At 39.0% G+C, this 19,930-nt stretch overlaps 1 protein-coding gene across 5 annotated transcripts in view; it reads right to left on the bottom strand.

Moving 5' to 3' along the window:
* The window catches only part of nectin1b (nectin cell adhesion molecule 1b), a 152,435-nt gene that overhangs the window by 63,537 nt on the left and 68,968 nt on the right, over window positions 1–19,930 (bottom strand). The window contains exon 6 of one of the 5 annotated variants that reach the window (XM_044353632.1): window positions 10,096–14,746. The exons of the other annotated variants lie outside the window; for them this stretch is intronic. Coding sequence (XP_044209567.1) covers window positions 14,253–14,746 — 494 coding nt within the window. The 3' untranslated portion in view covers window positions 10,096–14,252. Of the gene's footprint in view, window positions 1–10,095; window positions 14,747–19,930 lie in introns of those variants that run through there. 5 annotated transcript variants of the gene reach the window in all.

Raw genomic sequence — 19,930 nt, forward strand, 5'->3', positions numbered from 1 at the left:
ACTAATTGGTTGTGACTTGTCATGGCAACCAGCCATGAGACGTCAGGGGAATTAGTCCCAACTGGCTGTGTAGTGAGGATCAGTTTGTTTGTTTGCATTTTTGCATGGATCAGCTTTTCAAAGATGGAGTTGCAAATAGCACTGTAATCTAATCAATTGCTGGCTCTGCATATGCATTTGTAGCAGATTAGGAGATTCATTTTTGCTAGCAGCAATTCTGAACCTTCAAAGACCAGAGTTGGGGGGTCAAACCCCACAAGTCCACAGCTACAGAATCTATGAGACATGAGTCGGTGTAAGATGTAGAACTTTGGACTCAATTAAATATTCCCTGACCTCTGGTGCCCAAAAATAATTGAGTGGTTAAGTCAGCCGCCACTGCAGCTACCTGCGTGTGTCCCTCCTGGCAGATAATCAGATCCCACTGCTTCTTTTTCTCCACTGCCTCCACTTTCTGTCTCACTGTCTCATTTCCAACTGTGGAAAAAAATCAACCCAGTCGCCAGAAGAACACGTTGGCATCGAACGTTTCTGCAAACCACAGAAACATTGAATATATACGTTTCAACATAAACATAGCATATTAACATTTCTACCCGTTGAATAATGATGTTTTATGGTGTGACAACGCTGTGGTTACGGTCTGGTTAGGTTTAGGCACAAAGACCACTTGGTTAGGATTACGGAAAGATCATGGTTTGGGTTAAAATAAAAATAAAAAATAAAATAAAAACAGCCGATGTCTCACTAAAAAAAGATGGTTTTCTCACCAGAAAAACAAACCGTGTTCTCTGCTGACTTCCAACTTCCTTACAAGAAACTTACTAACCATCCACCTGCCCCTCCTCCTCCTCCCCCTATATAGGAAAGATCAACTCATATAGATCACATGTGAACTATGTCACTTTAGAAATGTTGAGATGATACGTATTTTGGAAATGATATAATACGTTTTGTTGACATTTTCATATGATACGTTTTGTTGAAATGTTAATATGCTATGTTTTGTTGAAATGTTAATATGCTACATATTTCACGTGTTAAAACGTAGATATTCAACGTTTCTGTGGTTTGCAGAAACGTACAGTGCCAACATTTTATTCCGGCGACCAGGCTGAAAAAAATCTATCTAAAACTGCTGCTCTTTTAACATCTAATCACATTTAAATTTTAATTGGGAAATTCCACATTTTTTGAGATTATCCTGCAGTGGAGAAAATTGTCAGAATGAGGTGACTATTTAAATTTTGCAAACATCAAAAGTAAGGAATCATGTGAGTGTCAACAAAGTGCAACACAGCATTATGTGATTCATTATGATGAAGGATGCTTAAAGTGAGAGCGAGGTAAATGAGTAGTTTAGTAGTTTTGACTAATATTTTCCTGTCTTTGGTGAATATTTCTCCACAGTGAACACCAAATTAACACCAATTTAATTTGGATAATTATGTCAAATCTATGGCATCTCAATTTGGTGGACAGGATGCTTTTCTGTCATTTGAACTGATAAAGCTTGTGTGTTTGGACATTAAAATCCTGTCTGGTGCAGCTTTATGGTTTTAATTTATATACTATCCATTATTATTTGTTTTGAGTTGAGGAGAGTCTCACTGCTGTAACGACTGGACAGTGCAGCCTCGTCCTCGTGGTTCTGCTGAGGAGGATTGTTTCTGACAAAGGGTCATTGGCTCTGCATGACGACAGACATGTATGTGCTGATGGACTGCCTCCTCTGGCACAGTTAGTCTAAATGTAGACTGGCATGGACACTAATGTACACTGATAAAGCTGTGAGAGTCAATAGTCAGGGAAGAGAGCGTGGGGGTGGGAGACACTGGATTCTTAATTTACCCCATTTGTCCCATTTGTCAGGCACTGGAAGTCCGTGGTTACTGCAGCTTGATGAATCATTCTGAATGCGGACGTGGAGTTCTCCCTGCAGTCAGCAAGTTCTGTGATTCTTAACAGGTGAAGTTTCATTTCATGGCAAGCTTATTGTCTGGGGGCCGGTGAAATCTTAATTTCAACTGACATAATGATGCTGAGTGAGATTTGACTCATCCTGCATCCTGCATTTCTCTCCCAGTGAGAGCTGCGGATTCATGCATGATGATCACCAAGGACACTGGCAAAGATCTGGGTTTAGCCCGAGGACAGTATTTCTTAGTAGCTGAATGTCAATACAGACTACAGAGGCTGGGACTGGTCCTTCTGTTCAAGAATAGTATAGTATCTTGAATTCATTAAGGTTGCACATATTCAACTGAAAGCGCTTCTTATATTGATGAAGAGCATAGTGATCTGCTTTTCCTCTATATCATCTCTTATATCTGAATCACATCGGAGATCATTAGCTTAGAATATGTCTGTTTTTAATTAGTCTTGCATAGCCAGACCTATCGCTACACTTTGTGTCAGCACTATACCAGCACTGGAGAGAGGTCTGGCTCAACCCACTATCATTGTGCTATAAGGGGGAAAAAAAACGCACTGGCTTGTTTGTATACCTTTAAACCAAACACAATCATCTTGGGCCCAGGATGCAGCGACATTGTCCTTGCAAAATAGTGATGGGGGGGGGACTTGTTTTGATTGAACATTTGCATGTGGGGAGGCGAGCACAGGTATTAAAATGGCTAAACCCCTGCAAAAGTAAACACCACATAAAACAGTGAAAGACGTATGTTGACTTTGTGATACGACTTTTACTGATAAAAAAGACAAACATAATTTGATCACTGGTGCCCTAGTGGTGAAGCTTGCCTATACTTTAGCTCTAGAGGAGCTCACTGGACTTAACCACAGACTACTTAATTGCTATATGTAGCTCTCGCAGAACGTAATTAAATCTTTGTTAAAACTTGGTTGCTAGCTCAGAGGTTGTTGTCACGAAGTAACACCCTTTTACCACTAATATGCATTGAAACTCGTGTTTCAAAAACACACAGATAGCAGAAGGGGAGGAGAATTCCCACTGAGTCAGCCAGTGGCAGGCTTATACCCACAGTCTACATCCTGTGAGTCAGACTAGTTTTTTAACTAGTTACTGTTTTTTTTATCCTTTATGTATTCAGGGAATATATATTTTGCAGAAATGCCTTGATCACATTCACACAGTTACACACATTCACACCTGGAAGCTCCCCAGTACAACCAGAGTCTGATCTGCCAGCCACTGAGCAGCTCCACTGGAGCAGTTTTGGGTTAAGGGCCTTGCTCAGGGCACCTCAGTGGTGGTAATGAGGGAGGGGGCCAGTGCTGCTCTTTCACTTTTCCCCACCCTGATTTATCCCGTTGGTCTGGGGATTGAACTGAAAACCTTCCGGACACAAGCTCGCTTCTCTAACCTTTAGGCCACTGCCCCTAATGATAAAGCCAGCTGGTAATCAGTAGTTAATGCCTTGAAATTTTGGCTTGTTATTTTTTACACTCAATTAAATCAATGCATCCACCAATTATAGCCTCAGACAAACACAATATCTTTATTTCACAAACTATCAAGCTAATTAAATAATGATGTTAAATAATTGTTCAGGAAATCTGTGAAATTGTGTTAAACTCACTGGAAGAGCAAAATCTTAAAAGAATGTGTGCATGTTATATTAACATGTGGGCGCGTTAGTTCTGGATTTGCACCAAATAAAACATTTAAAAATGAAAATGAGAAAACTCCTACACACTATCGCTTACTCCTGGAATATTTATGACTTAACATTGTTTGACCTTCATCAGGTACAACAAATATTTATACCAAACCAAAAATTTAAATAAAATGTCACAAATCAAAAAATCTCTATCTGTGCTTTATTATAACAGGGGCACTGAACACATATTTGTGCTTATATGCATTTACATCATGTGTACTAAATTTAGAAGGTTAATGTCCTTGAGCTCTATCTCTCTGTTCTTGTCATCGCGCCTAGTCTCTGTATAATTGAGGATTTCAGGGAGAATGTCATACACAATCTGTTTTACCATCTAGCTCCTTTAGGAATAAATATTCAAGGATATTTTTTTTAATTTCAGCCAGTGACAAGAAAACCATTATACGATGCACAAATTCCAAGAAAATGTCAACAAGCTGATTATTACAATTTTGCCTTCGATAAACAATTTCATAAGCCTTTTACCACTAATATGCATAGGAAATACCACAAATTCCTGCTCATAATTTCTCACTGAAATCAAAATTTTGTGGTTATCCACATGAAAACTGTAATTCAGGGGGTAATGTGCATCAAAGGTCACTCGGGTTCTGTGCAGAAAAAACATCGGTCCACAAAGGGTTGAAGGATATGCACGCTAACTTCCTCTCTCCCCCTCTTAAACCCACACGCAGACAAACTCACACACACAACTTCTTGGACGCTGGGTAAATGGTCACAGGGACAGAGTATTCCCAGCAGGACTTTGTAGATGAGGGTTGTCAGCACTTTTCTCACCAGAGGGTTTAGGCCTTTCGTTCTGCTCTGGGATGGCTGAGTTTAATTGGAGAACGCTAATGCGCAGCTGGATAGCAGAGCTGCTCATGCCATGACTGGCTCTGAAAATGGGAGGGCGTGAAAGCAGGGCTGGTATGTGTGTGTGTGTGTGTGTGTGGGAGTGTGTGCCTCTAGCAGCAACTGCAGGCATCCCTCAAGATGCCAACAAATTTATTCATGGGATCGGAGCAGTTTGTTTATGAGCCGTCTCATTTACAAAATAATAGGCAATAATAATTTCAGCAGATTGATCCTGGGTTAATCCAAACAATTGCCAATTCATTATAATTTCACATTTTCTGGAAATAGAATTGACTTGCGCTGTCTATCAGTGGGGTGTAAAATGCATGCCCAATCGATCAGGTTATGTGAGCAACATGTTTTCTCAAACAAAAGCAGAACTGAGCAAACAATGTAAAAAAAAAAATAATAATCTGAACAATAGAAAAGAAATTGGAAAACTTGTTAATACTCCACTGTATGATTGTGACACATTTAAATGCTGAGACAGGCCTCTAAAGAATTAAAATGGTATAAATAACAGTGTGTCACAACAAGTCAATATAGAACATAAAAGCTTTATCTGGGAACAAACAATTTGGGTTGTTACTTTTCCATAAACAACTCTTTTTCAGTTTGTAGATGATCAATAGAGTCTTTTAGATTTGTACTTTATGATTGACTTCACTGGTTTCTGTTCTAAATATCAAAGAAACGTGGAGGTGCTCAGTGCTGACAGATTCACAGAAGAGAAAAGAAATTCATGGTCTTCTAAATATGCTGCTTGACTCTTTATGAGTCTTGCTTTTATTCTGTAATTGCAAAACAGATAATATGTGGCGGTCAGAAGAAGCTGGTGATTGTCCAGAAGTTTTATGCCACAGCAGGTGCTGCATTTGTAAACACACACTGCATTGTATTACGTGTCCTTAATGATTTATGATGAGAAGTCAGCTTGTATTTCAGGGCAAAATTCAATGGAAACAACAAGCAACAACAAATCTATTTGTAATGTATTTTTATGGAAATCTATTTGTAATGTATTTTTATGGAAATCTTTAGACATTCATAACTTTTTGTCACAGAGATCTCACACTATAAACATTAAAGGTTTTATTTGTACTAAAATATGGATGCTAAATGCCTTGTGTGTATCATTTAATTAATTTTTCAGAGCAGTCTATAGGCTCAGTGTTTCAAGTGTACAGAATTCACAAATATCAGTCTAACAGATGGGCAAACAGTAGTAGAAAAGTGCATACATAGGCATTGAAAAAGGCCTAAATGAATGGCAAATGCCTGCTTAGCTCAAGAGCACGGCAGGAACAGTGGGAAAGGTTTCAGCCTTGGTCTTATGATCTATTCACAATAGTGTTTGTTTTATTGTTTATATCCAGTCAGCCGCAGCATTATGTTGCACAAACAGCTCATTGTGGAGAGCAGATTTAAAGAGATGGAAAGAACCATGTGAACACTGTCTGGAATATGAATGTACCTTTTTCTGTGTTCATTTCATTGGTTTGGTCACGGTAGGAATACTATATGTCTCCAAGTTACGTGCCTTGCGTTTTGGATGGCGCTCCAAGTGAAACATGTCAATTTTAGTCTCGCCATTTGTTGCCTGAGAGACAGAATCCGAGGAGACATACACTGCATAGTGAGAGTCAGGGTGGAGAAAATAGAGTTGGAGGTGACACATCTCAGGACATCTTTGATCAGATGACCAATGAAAATACCACAAGCCAATCTTTCCTGATGATTATCATGGAGTAATAGTTTTGTTTGGAGCAAAATGGGCTGCATTTATATAACGCTTTTATCCAAAGCGCTTCACAATGTCTCTGCTGCTCACTCACCCATTCACACAGACACTCGCACACCGATGGCGGCAAGCTACCACGCAGGGTGCTGGCACAACCATCGGGAGCAATTTGAGGTTCAGTATCTTTCCCATGGACACTTCGACATGCGGTCAGGAGGAGTCGGGGATTGAACCACCAACCTTCTGATTGGTGGACGACCCACTCTTCCCTTGCTGAGCCACAGCCGCCCTGGAGCCCTGAAGCCTCAGAGCAACATCAAGACTCCGGACAAATTCCAAATGCTACTGTAGTATGGAATAGCTGACATTAGATTTTTATGGAGGAAGATTATACTGTCTGCCTCTAAAATAGTGAAGCACCTCTTGTGCAATGCTCAGAGTTACAAGCTCCTGAGAAAAATGTGTCATGTGATCACACTGACAAGTAGGCCGCAAACTTGGAACTATAATCCAGCAGTGGTTGAAAACCGATCAATAAATTACCCCAAAGTTATGTCTTAGACTTGGCTACTAACTACTATATTTGTGGTCAAATCCAGCAGAAATCCCAAATTAACTCACAATTCAAAGTTAATATGCCTGCAGTTGGGTTTGTGGTAACATCTATAAATACTAGTTATTTAATTCATTATTTTTGTATATTTTTATTGTAGTTGTTAAGTCTTCATCACTACTTCTTTACTAATAGATATACAATATATATATGATCTATTAAGATATATAAAAGAAAAAAAATCTTTCATGTGGATCCTGCTAAACTTAAGCAGCATATAGCGGCATCAGCAGCAACATTTGTCTGAGGTGTTCTTATAAAGAAAATGACAAAATATCATTTGTAGGCATGCTAGGTGTGGCCTTAGTGATGGCCTTGTCGGTCTGTTGGTCCACCACTTTGATCCCGACTGAAATATCTCAACTACTATTGGATGGACATTACAGATATTCATGGTCTCCAGAGGAAGAATCCCTTATGACTTTGATGATTCCCTGATTTTTCCTCTACCACCACCATGAGGTTGACATTTTTGTTTTTTAGTGAAATATCTCAACAACTATTGAATGGATTTCCATCGTCCCCTCAAGACAAACTGTAATAACTTTGGTGATCCTCTGGCTTTTCATCTAGTGCCAAAATACCAATTATTCTATTTCTTTGGTTTATGAATACCTGCAAAAAAAAAACAGCGGCATGTTAGCATTGTCACTGCAAGTATGTTAGCTGACGTTGGCATTTAACTCAAAGTGCGACTGTGTCTCACAGAGCTGCCAGCATGGCGTCTCAGAACACCTCAGTGTAATATCTCTTACCTTGTTCCTAAAAAACATTATTTATCTTTTAACACATCTACAGTATATTAAGTTTTGAGACTTGTAAGAATAATCATAACCCTTTAAAATGCATTTCTGGTGATGTAGTTGAATAACCTTGACTGATAAAATACATTGTTTATACTATGCAAGGCTGATGGCTGTAAGAGTGACTACCTGCAACTTAATAATAATAATAATAATAATAATAAAGTGTATGACAATAACCTGTATCATTTACAACCAAGGACTGTTGAACATGAGAAGGAGAGCATCGTTTACAGTAACACATTTTTATTATGGACAACCCCATATGACCTCAGACTGTACATTGAAAAAAAAGGTAAAAAAAAAAAAAAAAAAAAAAAAAACAAGAGAAAGAAACATACTTCTAGAAGCCATGAACAATCTGTTTATCCAAAAAAAAAAAAAAAAAAAAGATTATTAGAAAGAACTATGCATAAACATACCATGATGACAAAACAATGCACTTTTTTCCCTGCATTTTACAGGCTGTGATACAAGTTAGGTTGATGAATCTTTTGATAACAACAATATTACCTGCAGATTGAACATTTCATGATGCAACTCACACAGCAGCGTCCACTGAATATACTGTAGATCTTAAATGGAAACACCAGTCATTAGAAGAAATGAGATATATATATATTTTAACTTTTAACATCAGTGTGTGGATCTGTATACAAACTTGCCTCAAAAGTAGAAACTAGTGCAGCCAAAGGCCACCTCACCGATCAATGACTAAAGTTCTCACCCATTATCCAGCCCAATGAATTGCTCATGCATAAACAGTATGTTCGTTAACCGTTTAATCGCTGTAGTTTAACGAGTCGTGGTATTGGGTGTTTGTAGGTCAGCCTTTCTGAAGCCATTTGGATTAAGATCTTTTTCCAATTTGTAGCTAATCGACAGCTCAACAATTCACAGTAGTTTCTTCCCAAGCAAATAATTAACACATTTAAAAGTCCAATTCAGGGTTAAGTGAACAACGGTGGCCTATAAAGTCAAACTGACTCCTGAAAGAAACTCAAATTTGAAAGGTAATGTGATTCACAGGAAAAAATGTAAAGAAAACTCATTAACTCATGGGGCTGCATTGAGATTATTGGAGACTTATTCACAATGCTTGTCTGAACTTATTGGTACCATAAAATATGTGAATTATAATCCAAAAACATACTGATCCATAGTAAATCACGGCAGGCACAGTCTGTTCGTTTTTCATTTTTGTAGAAATTGTAGTCTCTAACAGTAGCTATAATTTTTATTCTCAGCTTTTACACTGTGTTAGACAGTGTGACATCATATGATGTTCTTTAACAAACTCGCTCTTGAAATTATACCCCATGAGGAACATATTTTAAAATGAAACTCCGGCCATTTTTCATCCTAAGAGTACTTAAATTAAATGTTGGTAGAATTCTACTTGCAGATCTGTTAAGAGGAGAAAAAACTAGATGGCCATGCATGTTAAAAGCCTATGTGCCATCAAAGCCCCTTGGGCTACAAAGGGCTCTTTTAGCAAATGGATGGCAACAGCTGCAAACTCTGGGCTGCTCTTAATGTGCATGGTGCAGATGTCTGCACTTGAGTCCCATAGCCTGAGACAGATCTGTCTTGCTCTACACTGGGCCTCTCTCATCATATCACTGTAGCTTCATTAAGCACTGAACTTAATATCAACATCTGCTTGACAGTTTCCTCTCTCCAATTAAAGGGAAAACCCATAAGAAGCTACAGTGATAACCTCTGAAGGCCCTTGTTAAATACCCTATGCATCCCTTTATCTTTTTGTGTTTCTTTTTAATAACTGATTTTTTTGAAAGAAATGCTGTAAAGATGATAAACTACATCCCTCACCTCTAAAATACACTGTGTTTGGATTATAAGACATTTCCTAGCCATGTTTGATTTGTGTATTTTAATTTTTCATGCTCGGGCAAGACAACTCAGTGTGAACAGTGGAGGGAACCGAGGATGCATCCAGAGAGAATCATCCTGCATTAGCACTGCAGGCTTTTCATTCTGAAAACTGGAACGGCAATGAATAACTGAATATTGGACGCTGCAGTGCAAAACTGTGGTTCTGTTTAGTGGCTGGATGCCTAAAACACTCTCTGTGCTCTGAAGATGTGTCCACAAGGAAATTTGTTCTGGAAACAGAGCAACATCTGAAGGTGCAGATTTAAATATTGTCCATCTTTGTAAAAACTACAGAAGTTTCTTTGCAGAACAAACCTTTTACGTCTTACATGTAAGGCTCACAGGAAGTGATGGAACTGAAGAAATTAATCAACATTAGCACCTGCACGAGGGGACAGAGATTACATTTCTGATCAGAGCTATTGGCAAAGAGCTCAAATTACCTAAATCAATACAGCGATAAGAAATATGTTGCAGACCTGAACCATATTCAATCAGATACACACATCTATCCAATCAGTGAACTAGGACAGGGCACTGTTGACTATTGAACTCATTTAATGCTTAAAACAAATACAAGTTACTTCACTGGGTCATCACAATTGAACAAGAGATTTTTTTTCATATTTGTAACACCCTCAGAAATATACATTCACATGGCTGCATACAGACAATTTCTCTCTTTTGATTTTATTTCAATAACATTAAATCAACAAACTGTATGCATCACCCCTTTGTATGACAGTGAAGCCGCTAGTGGCATATTAAAAACGTACTGGAGGAGCATTTTTAGGTGGGACTTTGGAAATAAGCTATGCATCAACTTCATCTATCCATCATCAAGTCTATGTTTGCAGTCAAAATAGGTATATTTTACATGACCAGGGTCCCTACACAGTTGTCCCTAAATAAATCCCCACTATAATCTCAACCTTATATACAGTATTTACAGTGGAATGTTGAACATACTGAATACAAAAAGTAGATTAGGATGGAATGAAGTTACAGTCAGTATTACAAAATAGAAACTCATAACACCCCGACAACATGAAGACAATGTTTACATCTACCAGTATACAGAATGTCGACTCAAATCCGAAAAGGGCTTTCTTTCTGAACATGTCTGAGAAGCAAGTGTGGCAGTGGTTTCATAATGTATGCAGAAAAATAAGTGAAATGAAACCCTAAACTTGTGCTTTAAGAATGGGTAGTGTTGATCTTTGCTTTGAGCCAAAGCAGCATTTTTTTTATTTATTTATTTATTTTAATTTACAAGTTAAATCTTTTTTTTTTTTCCACTGGATTAGTATTTCAATTGTTGTGCTTAGAAAAGTCAGCGATGTGTGACTATGTTGCAAAAGTTAGATCTCTTTAGGACTTAAACTATCCAGTATTGAATGGAGAAAAAAAAAGTGCTGTATCACCATTTAGAAATCATTAAACTTTAAAATGGTAATGAATGCAGCTTTTAATAGATCAATTGATTTTAAGATCAAGTACAGATGCATTGTTAGTGTCGTGCTTAAGCTCAGATGGAATAACATCCGTACTGTACTAACGGAAATTCACTGCAATTTAAAGAATCATCATTTGTCTGATCTGAAGAGGTTTGCAGTTTATGTTATATTTTAATATTAAGTTATTCATGATGCTATTCTATGGCGTGAATAATTTAAAGGTGCAGTATGTAGAATTTAGTGGCATCGAGCGGAACAGACTTGACAGAAATGGAATATAATATTCATAAGTATGTTTTAATTACTGTATAATCACCTGACAATAAGAATCATGAAAATGTGTTTTCGTTACCTTAGAATGAGCCCTTTATATCTACAGAGGGAGCGGGTCCTCCTCCATGGAGCCCACCATGTCGTACCATCATGTTTCTACAGTAGCCCAGAACAGACAAACTAAACACTGGCTCTAGAGAGGGCCTTTAGCGTTTTTCATGAGTTTTGCGGCCACCGTAGGATCTCCCACATGTTTGGAAGGGGAGGGGGAGAGGGCATTCAGTTGGTTGCGGTCTGCAACCTCACAGCTAGATGCCACTAAATCCTACACACTGCACCTTTAAATGAAGGAGCAGCAACTGTTCAGACTACCTCATATCTCCTGACTTTGATAGGCACTGAATGCAAGAATAAAAGATAAAAAAACATGCTTTTCATACATGTGTCTCTATTTTGATGTGATGTAAACGTGGAATTGAAACGTTACAGCAAAGCAGTTTATCTGAGCACAATAAACCAAAGGCTATAAAATTGCAATTTGTTTTCGCACTTTGAAAGTAGCAACCCCACTGCTGTCAATTAGTTTTCCCCCTCTGAAACTTTCTGATTCAAACCTCATGCACTGCTCTCCAACTGTAGTGGATACACTTTACAAAAAAAGAAATAAGGCTGTAAAAATGAATCTAAAGTAAGCTGAAATCAGCAGACTTTTAATAAGAACATGATATTTCCCCACTTTGTACTGTTAATTTGTGTTGAAAATACAATATAGTTTGAGGCTCATGATTAACATGCTCATCTAAAAACATACAGTAGACAAGCATGGACTGTAAAACATTCACATCTCCAGCCGACAGAGAGATTTACTCTCACAGAGATGTTATTTTTTCATCTTTATTTATATATATATTCATATACTTTTGTGTGTTAACTGTAATATTGTCGATGGGTACTGAGTGCCCATAAACTCATATCTTTGTCAATACTGACAACACTGAAAAAGTGCTGTCTTTTGAGCTGCAAACGAGGACAAACACACTGGAATTGATACAGAAAAAATAGCAACATACGCACTTCCACTCCCACACAAAAACATGCATAAAATAAGGCTTAATACAGTATTTATATTGTTCAGAGCCAGTCAGATATCTCATTTATATCCATGTATTTACTTCTTTGCTTGTCTTATCTTGTGTCTGATGTTTCACATTGAACTTTTTTTTTTGTTTGAAGCAAATGCATTTTGCTGATTGTATGATGGAGAGAAACAAGTCATTTGCTATTCTAGCATCAGCTGGCACTTGTTAACAGTGATTTAAAAAGCCGGATATATATAATGCCTTTAGACAGGGTCATTGTATCCCCACTGGCAGATTCAGATGCCAATATTAAGAGACAGAAAACCATTCATTCCTTTAAAACCCCCCTAACAGCTACTGAAATTCATTTCAGAAAAAAAAGAGATGGAACAAAAACACCATGAAAGCAGCAGGTGACTTATTAAACTCCAGGATGGCCACCATCATATTTTTCAATTCCCTTTACATGTTAAAATATTTTCTCTCGCAGATGTAACTATATGCATCGGTTGACATTTTCCTCCTATCCGTGTCCTTTGTGTCCATGGACGACTCCTCATAGAAAATGCTGTTGGTGTAAGCGGGGAGGCTTAAGTCTATTCTCCAGTACACAGTCACACAATTATAAGAAGAGACAGAGTCATTATTGGGAAATTCCCCAGACACTTTTCTCTGACATCCATTTGATAAAAAAAGGGTTAGAACAAAACATAATTATGACAATTCAGCATAAAAATCAGACATTTCATTATAGTGGTAACTTTTTGAGCTCGTTTACACAGGTAAATCCTGTTCAAGTCAAGTGACGATGACATTTCAGAGCAATTATTGAAGTTTTCTATGAGACTCATCAAACCCATTTTGGACGTGATTGAAAAGTGTGTTGTTGTGTCAGGTACAATTGTAGCCCTTCTCTCCCCTGCTACTCTGATTCACTGATGTGGGCCCTTTTTTTAATTTAGGAAAGAAAATTGAAAACACTTTTTTTGATTTTTATCTGTTACTGCCATATTCATACGGCTCAGTACACTGACTCCCTCTCAGTAAAGAAATATATCAAGCATATAAACACAGGGGTCAAGAAATACTAAGCATGTCTTTGGAAAACAGCAATAACATATCTGCTTTTAATGCTGTAAATATACAAAATTTTTGTAATTTCATGGATGCTAAACCCAGAGAGAAACAGGAGAAATGATAGAGGTGCTGTATGACGTAATTTTTTTTTTTTTCTTTCTCTGAAACATTTGACCACAAAATTACAAACACTTAGAACTCCACCTGTAATTATGTCAGACATTTAACTCTCAATTCTCTGGTCACTTAAAAATCATACAAAAAGACATTATAAAAATAACAAAACGGCAATGGTATTGGAAAAAAACAAAAAAAAAACAAATCGTACATCCAGTGTAGGACTTTCACAAATGTGCTCAGCAAAACCTCAACCTGCAGTCTCTTTTTATACATTTAATACATTTATAACATGAAAAAAAACATGACACAAAAAGAATAATACACCAGTATTAATCAACCAATCACCTCCCTGGCCTCGTGAGTCAGTGACAACGAGTCCAATTACATACCTTTAGTTTGTATTCTTTGCCCATTCACCTGATGGAATTGATACCAATGCGGTCATGTTGAGAAGTTGATGTTGCTAGCACTTTAAATAGACTCTTGATCTTCTAATAGAGATTAGTTGGATGGGGTCTGATGTGGGGGGGGAGTCAGGGGGGAAGGGGGTACTAGGTTGACCAAAAGAGGAAGGGGACTTGAAGGGTGCAGTTTGACAAATGGGAGGGTGGGGTTGGTGATGGAGGTGAAGGGTGCGGTGGAATGCAGGTGGGGGGGACGAGGGGTTGTTTGGTTTGGTTGTTGCATGCCACTACACATACCACTCTTTCTTAGAAATGACAGAGCCGTCGGTTTGAGAGATCATATCATCGGCTATCTCAGGTTCAGGGTCATACTGGAAAGCCAGAGTCCGCTCGTCATAATCTCGGCTTTCTCCTTCGTCCACAGTGAAATAGGGCCTCTTCAGGTCCTCTGCTTCGGCATCGAAATCGCGCTCGCTCACCTCAAACCCTCCGGGGCCACCGATCTGGGCGGGTTTCTTCTCATCATCCGAGTCATCCGGATACTGCAGGTTCTTGGGGATGGGAGGGTGTGCGGCTTTGCTGTAACCGTTTCCGAACACATGTTTCTTGGTGCTGTAGTCTCCCTTGAAGGTGCGCTGGCGGCGGCGCAGGAATATGAAGAGCAGTATGGCCGCCACGCCCAACAGGGCCACTCCCCCCACAGCGCCCCCGATGGCGGCACCTGCATTGTGCTGCTCCTGCGGGATCTCACGGCCCCCAGGTGGCGGGTTGTTAGGGAATTCTGGGTAGGAAAAGACAGATGGAAGGGAGTGTGTCAGTGCTCTGGTGGGAGGAGGTGCGTTTGTGCAGGTGCAGATTTTTTTTTTTTTTTAGGAAAGATGAAGTAAGGGAGACAAGGACGGAAAAGCAAAGGGGAAAGGAAGGACAGGACCCCCGGCCACACGACGAACCCCGCCCCAACCCCAAAGGAGCCTTTACAAGCAATGTGGCAAGGCTCAGTCATTGACAGTCACATGCAGTTTCAGACATGGAGAGAAAGAAATAAACAGCCAGTCCAGCACACAAGACCATTAAAGAAAAGAAATGAGTAAAAAGATTCAAGTGAATGAAGCTTTGTCAGCATGCATTAACCATGATTCCGTCTCCATTTATATTCACATATATAATTAAACAATTTAATGAGCAAACCGTGGAAGAATTATTTCATGTGGCCTTCCAGTTAATACAATTAACTCTGTAGATTTCTCACAACTCAAAGTTGAATGATATACTGCAATAATGTCCAGCATAAAATAATACAACATGACACATCTTCATCATCAGTGTTGCAATAATGAAATGAAAGAGCACTGCCAGAGATGATTATCAGCAGCCAAGCATACACAGCCATGATGCATCAACAGAGCTGATAAACATGAAGCTCTTCTGTTCAGGCAGCAGTGCAGACAGCAAAAGATAACATATGCTTCCCAGAGGAGAAAAAAAAAAAAAAAAAAAAAATTCAGATTCAGAAGACAGTGGAGAAAATAGAGGAAATTTTAAAATGACTCAAAGATGTGCTCGAATCTTGAACAGAGTGGCAATGACTAATGGCCTGCTAGAGACAAACAATAACTAAGATGCCAGCCTCCACAAGAGCAGAGTGTGAAGGCTGGGATTTTGCCTTGCAAATACAAAAAAAAAAAAAAAAATATGTTGTTTTAAATTCACAACTGCCATGACTATACCAGATCTGGAGCAAACCTGAGCCATCACATTCATTCCACCATTTTAAGGAGCGAATAGCCTACTCTACAGGAAGATACACAATGCTCATGACTGAAGCAGTTGTAACTCACAGAAAAACTAAGCGTTGAAAGCCATGTCCCGTACATACACGTCTTCACTTAAAACCAAAAAAATGTGCAAAGCTCCTTCGAGCACAGAGACAGGAGAAACTTTTTTTTATCTGAAATGTGATCAAAGCCTCGGGGCGCACAGGTAGCGCTTGTCTAAACCTGCAGAGCATAAGCACATTTAACTTCAATGGTAAACGCTGAATCCTCAACAGAAGGGGGAACAAAAAAAAAAACAAAAAAAAAACAACAAAGAATTACACCGTCTACTAAACAAATGGTGTGGGAAAGGATTGAGAAAAAGGGAGAAAGAAACAAGTGAGGAAGGAAGGCAGGGCTTCCTGCTCGTGTAGGGCGAACCACAGACTCGTACCGTATGCAACAAGGCAAGACAAGACAAGATACAGAGAAGATTTACTGGCACTGATACCATTTCTTTCTACTGTTGTAGTGATTTACTCCATCCTATTATGACATGTCATAATCTAGTAAACATGGATCTAAACATTGTTCATCAGGAGAGAACATATCTGGATCTAATTTAATAAGTGCTGTAATACCTGGGAAGCAAATCAGCTTTCAAAAAGCTTAAATAAATGTTTTGATGTACATTAGAATAAATTTGCATCAACGTCATCGGGCCACATTTGAACTGTAACACGTTTTCACAATTAGGTTTTAATTATAGCTTATATATGCACAAATGATCCATGGAGTCAACATCATAGGGACATGACGAAGCTGCGTTAGCACTGCCTTGAACAGGATTTGTTAAATTTAATACATAAAATTATGAATAATAATTCAAATTGAAAGTAACTGATCATAATTGAGCCAAAATGAAGGTTTACGTTAAGCGATCCCAAAGGTTCCTTGGAGATATAAAATTATCTGTGCTGCTACTCAGTAAGTCAAACAGAGTCAGATTAAAACATCATGGCGAAAAAATAAACAAAAATAATTGACAAACTCTGGCATCTTCATCATGTAAAAGAAGCCAAATTTCCCACATGAGCGATGAAAGAAAGTGATTCTCAAATTATTCAGCTCAACTGCTGAATCAAAGCCATTACACTCATTTAGAAGCGCTTTAGTGTGAAATGATACATCTCTGAGCACAACTCTCTGCTATGTAAAGGACGAGGATGGGGGTAAAGAAGCTACTGGAGCCTTCCTCTCTTCTTTAATTACAATGGCATTCTATCAGTCCAAAGGAGAGACCTCCCAAACACAGTCTCTCTCCTCAGCTGCTTTTTCCTCTGCACCCGTTCTCCCAGGGCCGACAGTAAAGCTCTCCAATTTCTAAAGCAGTGCCGGGCACAGTCTCAAATATCAGCTCAGGTTTTAATCTGACCACCTAATGGGATTATTCAGACACAGGCCTTCATTACACACATGAATGAGAGAGCAAAGCCAGGTCACCCCTGCTCGGGAACACATCCTCCCACCAAGTCCAAAGAGCGGTGAAAATCTAGAGGATTGTAGGAGTAGAGAGAAAAGGGAAAACGTTCTCCTGTAATCCTCTCCTCTACCCTTCACTGCCTTCCTCAGCTAGGATCTGTCTTCGCTCTCATCAATCCCTTTATACAATCTTAATTAGGCAGATTTTTGCATCTCTGAGGTTGCCCAGACTGAACATTTACCACACAGAAAGGTGAAAAAACACAAGGCGAGACCATTAAAACTACAGAGAGCCTTCAAAGGTGCTCTCCATCACCTCCATTTTTATAAAGGATCATGTGACGCTACCTCTTGACACCCGTATTGAAGAATGTGAATGTCAACACTAACGACTGAAGAATGGGTTACAGTCCAAACATTAAAGCAGTTGTAAACATGGAGGTATTTTTGTTGGGTTTTTGGCACTGCATAATCACTTCCAAGGAAGCCTTGGAAGATCTTGTACCGAAAACATGAAATGGAGTTTCTAGAGTTATTAAGATGTTTTACTAGAGGGGGGATGTAAGGGAGGAATGTTGAAGTGTTAAGATGGCTCTACTTGTGAAATGGACTTGGAAAAGCTCATCAGATCACTTCAGTGCTATGGAGGGGAACACAATGCTTTTTTTTTTTTTAAATATATTTTGCAACACAAAAAAGGTATGTTGGCAAAGAAGACTGCATGTTTTCACAATGTTATCCAGCACACTTCTGCTTCGTACTTATCCCTCCGCAAGGTCACATCACAACACCACCTCCCCGTTCAGCTCACTGGCTTCGTGCTTACATGAAGATAACAAAAAAAAAAAAAAGCAAAAAGATTTCACAATTTCGACAGCTCGGCGGCTTCGCCTTTGTCTAGCCTATATACTCTGTGAATGTGAGTATGTGAAATTAGAGTGGCTATGGTACAAACTAATCACATTACGAAAAACACTAATAATAAAACACATTTGAAATGGTCGGGGTACAACGGGGGGTTTGACAGCATGTAGGAGGGAGGAGGCGTTCCACCAGCACGCCATCGCTACCAGCAACACCTGCCAACAGATAGATAAAAAAGACCTCAAAGCGGCACAACAACAATCCTGATACTGTTCCAGGCAACAAAAGGCAGTGTCTATTAACACCACTCTGGAAATATGTAGATAGTGGGGTAACCTTGAGTTGAAATGACTAAAATGTACTATTGAGATTAATAGGTGCCAAGATGTGCTATGAAAGGCTATAATTCAATCCAGAGGCATGGTAGATTTATACAGGTAATGAATAACATGACATACTGCTGCTATGTAAATGCTGCAACCGTGCCGTTTTTGTATCACTTTAATCATATTATTCTGAATATTCACATCTGACTTGATCGAAGGGCTGATTTAATACCACCGAACGTCTCGGTGACGAAATTTGTTTCCTTCACAACTCAGTGAGTGTTCTCCCTCTGAGTCATTAGTGTAAAACAGAAGCGAGTCTTTAAGAAAAACAAATGGCAAACAAATGGCAAACAAATGTGACGCACTCCAAAAAAAGACTGACATCTTGTTGTGTAAATGTCGCATCAGGTCCGTGCCAGATTTGTGACTTCAGAAAACAACATACGGAGAAGGGTTTTATATTTCAGTGTATAGTACAAAAAAAAAAAAAAAAAAAAAACAGCAGCAGGAAATGTTCAAAGATATTGAGGGAGTGGAACGTCTGATGCAGAAGGGGCTTTAAAGTAGAGAGAAACTGTTTCACAACTCTGTCCTGGAGGTACTCTTTCTGGGTGTGCTCGAGTCATGTCTGCACATGAAAAAAAGAAAGAGAGAGAGATACAGGTACAAACATTCCTGAGTCTTACCGCAATCATTTGGACAAGGTGTTATGACAGGCTGGGAAAATGAGAGAGGATTTCAAAGAGTGGTACAGGGAGTGGTGTTTTAATATGACTAAATGAGGAACAAGCAGCAGACAACAGAAGATGAAAAGAAAATAGAGGGCCACTTTGAGAAGTTGAGGAGTGGCAACAAGGAAAAAAAAAAAAGAAAAAAAAAAAAGAAGATGGAGCGAGTGCCTTTGAGAGGTTGGGGGAGTGACAACGGCGAATAAAGAATGGCATAATGAGTGAGTGAGGAGGGGGACAATCGCGGAGGACGCGTTCAGTGATTCCAACGATCCTCATTACTCCCCTGTCTGAATTCGCCAGTGGTTGTGAAGTCATGGAAATGTAATGCTGCCACAACGAATAAAAGCTCATCACTGACAGGAATTTAACTTGCTGCCTGGGGAGTTGATGGCGAGGCAAAGCTCTTTTTTTTAACCTATTGCATACTACCTTCCAATATCTACCATTTCATTCTATTTGTCAACATTTGTTTTTGTTTTGTTTTTTTTTACACTGATTTTACAGAGGCATAATCTTGCCTCATATGTCGGTAAATGCCGCCATAAAAACCTTCAGACTAGTGATTCAAATTCAATTCCCTGTAAAAAGCCAAAAGATAAGAGGGCACAGGATGTGCTGAAGGAGATAACGCTGTGAAATACTTGCATCAAAACACGTGTGACATCATCAGTGGCATGTTGTGAACATGCAGTGACTTGCAGGATGGTCCTGTCGGAGGAACAGAGACTGATTGTTGTTTTCATCTCCCAAAAGCAGCAGCAGTATGTTTTTTTCTTCTTTTTTTGGGGCTTCTACCGGTGACCAA

This window comes from Thunnus albacares, chromosome 6 (genome assembly GCF_914725855.1).
Source record: "Thunnus albacares chromosome 6, fThuAlb1.1, whole genome shotgun sequence".
NCBI classification, from domain to species: domain Eukaryota; kingdom Metazoa; phylum Chordata; class Actinopteri; order Scombriformes; family Scombridae; genus Thunnus; species Thunnus albacares.